This window comes from Mizuhopecten yessoensis, unplaced genomic scaffold, assembly GCF_002113885.1.
Source record: "Mizuhopecten yessoensis strain PY_sf001 unplaced genomic scaffold, ASM211388v2 scaffold5229, whole genome shotgun sequence".
NCBI lineage: Eukaryota > Metazoa > Mollusca > Bivalvia > Pectinida > Pectinidae > Mizuhopecten > Mizuhopecten yessoensis.
The window spans coordinates 2,744,632-2,752,293 of NW_018405944.1; the positions used below are offsets into that span (position 1 = coordinate 2,744,632).

The 7,662-nt window shown below is 37.4% G+C and overlaps 1 protein-coding gene across 1 annotated transcript in view; it reads right to left on the bottom strand.

Moving 5' to 3' along the window:
* Positions 1-1,996: 1,996 nt before the first annotated feature.
* LOC110450478 (proteasome activator complex subunit 4A-like) overlaps positions 1,997-7,662 on the bottom strand; it is a 42,843-nt gene continuing 37,177 nt past the window's right edge. The window contains exons 42-47 of the mRNA XM_021498031.1: positions 7,035-7,163; positions 5,858-6,010; positions 5,314-5,388; positions 3,953-4,159; positions 3,395-3,530; positions 1,997-2,911 (exon numbers count right to left, since the gene is read on the bottom strand). Of these exons, the coding sequence (XP_021353706.1) occupies positions 3,396-3,530; positions 3,953-4,159; positions 5,314-5,388; positions 5,858-6,010; positions 7,035-7,163 (699 nt within the window). The 3' untranslated portion in view covers positions 1,997-2,911; position 3,395. The remainder of the gene's footprint in view (positions 2,912-3,394; positions 3,531-3,952; positions 4,160-5,313; positions 5,389-5,857; positions 6,011-7,034; positions 7,164-7,662) is intronic.

The following is a 7,662-nucleotide window of genomic DNA, read 5'->3' on the forward strand; positions in this document are numbered from 1 at the left end:
GATTCTTACCCAAAATTAGAAAATTGAATTCACACAGATTATAATTTCGCGACCTAGACATTTGAAGGAACTAAGCTTTCACTGTGTTTTAGCACAGAGAAAGCACTCTACATAAAAAGTGTTCAATAGTCAGATGAATAGGCTTTCTGACAGCGTATTGAGCAACAAGGAAGTGTATTTTGTTGAACAAATCATCAACAAAACTATTACTGCGGCTCATTTCTAAGCTTGTCCGATTATTCTGCAGATACTACTTGTGCAATCGGTTTAGATACCTCCGAAACCACGAAAAAATATCATCTCCGGAGAAATACATGTATGCTATATACATAGTAGATAAAAAAAATAAAGGTAACTTACTGTTGTTTTAAAAAGATTTTAATAGAAAGATTGAACAGGAAAAAGATAATATAATGGGAAATAAACAATACATGTCATAATAAGTCCTTACTCAAACATGACCAACTCAGATATTTCTGCAGTACCAAAAGTTTCGGAGAACCAGCTGCTCTCTTAACCATATTTTACCGAGGCATACACTTATGACAACCAATATGTACAGCGGTATATCAAGTGACTGTGCTTTTTGTCAGATGAGAAAAATAAATAAAAACAGAAATTAAAAAAAAAGAAAATTGACAGATTGGGTCCGTTATGTTTTATCATACTTGTTGCTAAAGTCAACCTCGCTTTGAAGACACAAATCTCACATAATAAATATAATTATTTACTTGTTATGAAAAGCACCGGCCATATTTTGAAAATATGAACACATTAATTCATGAAATATTTTAAATTAATCTAAAAACATTAAATTTGATGTAGTAATCATTCAAATATTCATCGTGTTTACGTAACTGCACCTCTAAAACTCAGATTAGAGAACTGCGGTTTGTATTCTGATGTCTATACAAGCATTTGTATATGCTACATATATGAATATAACATACTTATGAAATAAATTTTGAAAAATCTTGTTGACATACCACAAAAAAAAAAGAAAAAGAAATCAATAAAAAAAAATATACACCGACATCTTTATGCACAAATCCCGTGCGTATAGTATCACATCTTTTACTGTTTAACAAGTAAATATATCTTTATTTTTTCTATTTACTTAATTATAAAAAACATCAATCATCCAATGATTTACTTCATTTGTGTCACACTCCATTTGATAAACATAGCAAGAATTATTTTTTCTAAAATTTAGAAATCATTCAATCTAAAATCCGTTATCTTGAAAAAAAAGTATTACAATCAAAAAACCTATTTGGAAATGCAGAAATTTTGTTTATAATTTCAATCCTTTTCCTTTTTAAATATTTGACATGTCATTTCAACTCATTTCGTTTTACATTTATAAAATAGTGATCCTTGTGAAACCCAATGTTCATCTCACCCTGGACTGTATATCATGTTTAATTGGATCATGCAGATATATAAAGATTGCGGTCAGAATATGACATATGTTCATTATTCTGATTACAAAAAATAAAAAAATAAAAAATAAACCTTGTACCTTTTTTTAAAAATCAAATTCTGTCCCTGGGGGAAAATTGTTCAAATACAAAATATTGATTTCCACATGATAACATTACTTGAAAAGGTTATCTACTTTCAACATTACATGAAGGGGCTATCTCCTTTGGACATGACTGCACAAAGGCTACTTTTGCGTATCTGGTTGAAACAGTTGAAACGGTTGAACCTGTAAAGAAAACGACAGGCACAGATCTGAACAGAGGCTGACCTCAGGAGTATTCGGCACGTGTAGAATGAGGGGTCCAGACGTACCTGACCAAATCTTAAATGCTGACTGTTGCTAGCTTGCGTTATTTCTTTCTAAAATAATGTCAAGCAACATGTAGTTTGCAAGTTAAGTTAAGTTCAGTGGACGCGTGAAAGAAAGGCCAAATTTTCTTGATACATTGTTATTTATTCACCGAAACTGTGCATTTTTAGTTCTGCTTATAGAACGGTCCAAGTGCGTTCGTTTATCGTGGAATATTTCTGCGCCACCTGTGCCATTTCAACCGGGATACGCAAATGTAACCAAATTAAATATTTTTCTGGCAAGAGTTATCTTACCTGATGAAGGGTTACCTCGCCTTAAATCATTAACACATTCATATTTACAGTCATCCACATTCAGAAAAAGCTACAATTTCTCTTCCAGATTTGGCAAATGCTACCATTTCTTGTCAAGGATTGATAAAATTTTGACAATTTCAAAAAACATTTTTCAAACAAATTATTTCTAGTCTTTTTCGCTCGTCAGGGTTCATATATAGTTGAACCTCATTAGGGAATGGGAATAAACATCACAACAAGATTGATCACAATGGAACAAAAAACATTTTCAGCTTTTGATCATCATAAAGTCTCCTATCAGTAGAGCACCTGTGAGGAGCCAATGCTAACAATCAAATCTACCTCCGCAAGAAATTTTTCACTAACGAGAGTTTGGCCACTTTTGTTAATCACTTCACTAACTATTTGACCACTTGGGCAACAGGTCTGCCAGTCTTTACCCCGTAAAATGTTGCATTTTAAGAACTAGCAGACAGACTGGTCGTTTCGCACTAAGGAAAAGTTCCATCACTTATATCCAACCTCCCTGGTCGGGTACCTCAGTTGTTTGGATCACTTGGACCTTAGCTCGGCTAACAATTAGTCTCTAAGACTTATCATCTGTGTCTTACACCTTTGCATATAGGTGTTGGGCAAGAATAATCAATCTTCTTCCATAGAAGTCCAAACAAGTTTCCCAGCCACAAATGACAAAAGTCGACACTAAACAGCCAGCGATATAACACAGCTACATTTGAGGGACTATCTTTTTGTCTTGACCTATGACCTATCACCAATCCGGGGACACTGACCTCCTTTTAGACAGTGGCAGGATATTCTGTAAGCAAAATATTGAAATGTTACTACACGAAGCCTCAACAAATTATTTTCGTCATATTTCATTAAAATGAAAATTGGACTCAAATCAAGCTCCTTCAGGTCCTTGGATAAAAACATTTCAACCAAAGTAAAGATTTTCCTACATAAATAGTGCCCAGTGAAATATTCCCCCTTCACTGGTTAAATCCATGTTCACCCAGTATTAATTTCGCCCCTTAAAATATAAGAACCATATAAGGTATGATGTTGATTTATATTCCCTCTTGTGATAAATTCGCCCTCGTTGCAAAGAGCGAAAAAGACAAATTAAACTGTGGCAGAAATTTCCCAGTAACAACATTATCTTCATTTAAAACAATAGATCTACAAACAACAACAAAATAACTGATATTTTTTTAATTTCATCTTATATTACTGCGAGCCTGCAGTGTCCCTACAGCCTCATGCTCAGCTGACAGTCAGAAGAGAACCAGCCACAAACCTTATGCATAATACGTTGGGGAGACCAAGAGATCGGTCAGTATCACCAGCTGGTCGTCTGTGAACATCTGCTTATGGTCGTGCCAGTTGTCGTGATGCGTCCGCCGGAAGTCTGACAAGGTCTTCTTCACGGTCATCTACAGGTATACGAGAGCCACAGGACATGTTAACAAGAATTTTACAAAATTGAATTTTTAAATGTCGTTTGGATGCTCTAGTTTCTGGTGTATATGATCAAGCCCCTGTTCCTCAAACTTGGTTACAGTTATCCAGTGGTTAGGGGGGGGGTATATACCTCGAGTATTGGCAACAATTTGAATTTTTCACTAACTTCAGAGTACAGCTTAAAATTTCCCAACATTTGAGAAAATGAGGCCAGAAGGCTGTGTTTAGGGTAGGAGTACATTAACAGAAACCGGTTTCCAACGATGGATCGATAGGTTGGACATCTATACCACCTTCAGAATACATTGCTCTAGCACACTTTTTATTTCAGATCTATTAAATGCAATCAAAACTCATGGACGAAACAAAAAAATCCTTTAAACAATGACGATACCTGTATCGGCTGTGGATCATTGACGTGATTGCTGAGATCCATGAGTATCTGAGGCATGAAGTTTGGCACATCGTAGGGGTACGCCTGTACAAAGGCGCCCAGCCCCAGAACGCCAGCGTGGCGCTTTACCAAGGCCTCCAAAGGAAGGTTGTCTTTCAGCTGCTTCCTCTTCTTCACTTTAGTTCTACTCAGAAGCTCAAAGTGATCCTGGAACAAGCAACATGATAAAACAAACATGTTTTTTTTTTTCTAACTAATTCTTGAATACTGTAATTCTAATGGAATAACATCATGAGTTGTCACCAAATATGGCAATTGAGTCTGACATGGTATAGGAGGTTTACCCAGACAAAGTTAGGGGGCGTGTTCGTTTATGCGAAACAACCGGTTTGTCTATTTTTAAATGTAACATTTTCAGGTATAAATCCTGGCAGACCTGCAAATGTTTATGATTAATTTGCAAGGCTTTGTCAAGGTTCGCCTGAAAGCAGCATCAGATTACTAGATCCGAACTTATTTCATAAAAGAACAACTCTGGTCCAACCGGTTCAACCGTTTGGATATCGAAAAATGAAAGCAGCCATGCAGTGACCAAGGGGCCATACCTCTTACTGTACTGGGGCACGAGACCCAGTTTAAGTAAGCAACATTCTGCCATGTAGAGTATATCAGATCTACTCCAGATTAAATGATGTAGTGACCCAGGGGACAATAACTCCTTATATAGTGAGGAATGAGATCCGATTTAAGTAAGCAACCCTCTGCCAACTCAGGAGGCACTTACATAAACAAGAGGCCCAGAGGGCCTGTATCGCTCACCTGGTTCTTTTGTTACATGAAACTGACATAAAGGTAACTTCAGACAAAATTTGGTAACTAGAACACAAGACATTTTAACATCTCTTAAACTCTTCTCAAGATATTGTTGTTTGAAATTTTTAACATATTTGACCCTTGTGACCTTGAAAGTAGGTCAAGGTCATTTTAACAAGAGAACTTTATAGCACTCCATCCCAGGTACCTACTGGCCAAATATCATGACCCTAGGTCATCCAGTTCTTTGGAAGAAGTCGTTCAAAAGAAAACAGTTGACGAATGGCAATGGACGGACGACGGAGTACGGCATAAGCTCACATAGCCCTTCGGGCCAGGTGAGCTAGAAACCTGGCAATCAAAGAGTATATGAGATATACCCCAGACAAAGTGTCAAACTGACTGACTGATGGAAATAGCGTAACCTGAAGTTTCCTCTGGTAGTACCAAAGGGGGGATTAATTAAAGCTCTATTGTGTTCTCAGAGATAAGAACTATTAATACCAAGGCCTGAATTAGGTTACAGCGTTGAGGTTTAGTCCACTCACCAGCATGTGTTGGTTCATCTGTAGGAACCCACAATGCAACAGTCCACTCAAGGTAATGGCAGCCATCTCTCGCACCTGTATTGATTAAATAAAAGACAATACAATGTTTTTGTTGTACTAGAAATATATCTAATAACAATTTGAGTATGAAGCACAGGACTTGATATGAAGTGACAGTATACTTGCCAAGTCACTCTTTATTGAAAGAAGACTCACGATTCTTCTGATTGACCTGAAATCCTTATATTGACCTGAAAACCTTATAATGACCTGAAAACCTTATATTGACCAAGGTGACGCAAGGTTTTGAGAACTAGTCGCATGTACGGGATCTCGCCGATGGGACTGAGATAAATCAAATCATAAAATGGTTTAACAATGGCACTTAACATTTTTAATAAGGAATTCCAATTTACTTCTTCCACTGTAGGTAGGTCTCATTAATCCTTAAGAAGTTTGTTTTCAAATAAAGATATGACAAAGACAGTTTTTCTGTTGATTATATACGTCGGGCAGCACTATCGAACATTCTGTTTGTACTCACCTCCAGCTGGTCATCACATATCAGTCCGAGTACAATGTCCTCGATCTCATTGATGTTCTCAGGTGTGTGGAACGTGAAGTAGTTACAGAACACCATCACCTGTATGTAGCTGAGGATGGCCCTGCGGGCGTGCCACGACTGTAACATTGTCACCTGAAAACAAAACACAGGTAGTTAATACAAACACCATCACCTGTATGTAGCTGAGGATAGCCCTGCGGGCGTGCCACGACTGTAACATTGTCACCTGAAAACAAAACACAGGTAGTAAATACAAACACCATCACCTGTATGTAGCTGAGGATGACCACGTGGGTGTGCCACGACTGTAACATTGTCACCTGAAAACAAAACACAGGTAGTTAATACAAACACCATCACCTGTATGTAGCTGAGGATGGCCACGTGGGTGTGCCACCATCATAACAGTTTCATCTGAAAACGAACAAAATGTAGCTATAACAAAAACAGATAAGTATCCACTATGACACTGGATGACAGAAATAATAGGTTAATAAACAGATGACAATGGCAATTTAACAAAAATTGAAGTTTTACAATTTATCAAAGGGCCAGACAACTCATTTCATACAGGGAACACTACTTATTTTCCTGTTTGAACATCACATTTCATAGTGTAATAAATATTTTTGGGCCCCCTGATCGGTCAGCCTTGTATTCTGATTTTAAATGGGAGATCCAGTAGTATAAACCCACCCCCCACACCGATGTAATTTGGATATGGCTAGAAAACATTCTACTTTGGGTCATAAATTAAATGGTAGTTTGGTCAGCCATGTATCCAAATTTTAAATGGGAGATCCAGTTTTATAAATACACCCCCCCCCCCCCCCCCCCCTCCCCCCCAGATGAAATTTGGATATGACTTGAAAACATTCTTTGATTCATTCTACGTTAACATCACTGTCTTTGGAAAAAAGAAAAAAAAAATGGGTTCTGCATACAGGGTCTGAAATGCACCAGGAATCACCAGATTACCATACAGGGTCTGGAACGCCCCAGGAATCACCAGATTACCATACAGGGTATGGAACGCCCCAGGAATCACCGGATTACAGGTATTCACCAGTACTCATTTTTTTTTTGAACCTTTTTTTTAAAATCAAACGATTCAAGTTTTTTAACTGACCAGTAACAAGTGACCAGTATCCTTTACCTCTCTGATGGTGGTCAATGCTAGGGGAACCAATTCCGGCTGGACGAGAGACTGGGCGAAGTAAGACAGCGCCAACGTACAATCCGTCTTCAGCTCTTCGTCCCGCGTCTCACTCTCCAGAGTACACATCTGTAAAGGCGACATAAACCTCATCATCAAACAAGCATCCAATTTTTGTATCAATTTACATCATTATACAAAGATAATTCATCTATTAAGTTTAATTAAATTTGATTTGCTATAGCAGTTCAAAATCTTGTGTAGATACTGTACCTACCAGTGCATTTAAGTATACCCTTGTGCTTGTTACTTGTTCTTTATACCTCAATCTTCAATTTTAGTTATTATTACCTAGTTTATATTAAGTATTGGGGGCTCTCACTCGCTAGTAATTTCCAATTCCTCGTTTCGTTCCATTTGGGTTTTAATTCCTGGGGAATTTTCCCCCCAATACTTTTCTGTAATATTATTTACTTATCTGTTGATTATTTTACTGCTTTTGCTTTAATTTTTCTGTCTATTCTTGATTCTACTAGGCTCTTGAATCGCTCAGGAGTTTCGTCTTGCCAGCTCTTAAATCGCTTAAGTCTGGTGGTCAGTTTGCCTCTCTTGAATCGCTCAAGGCAAA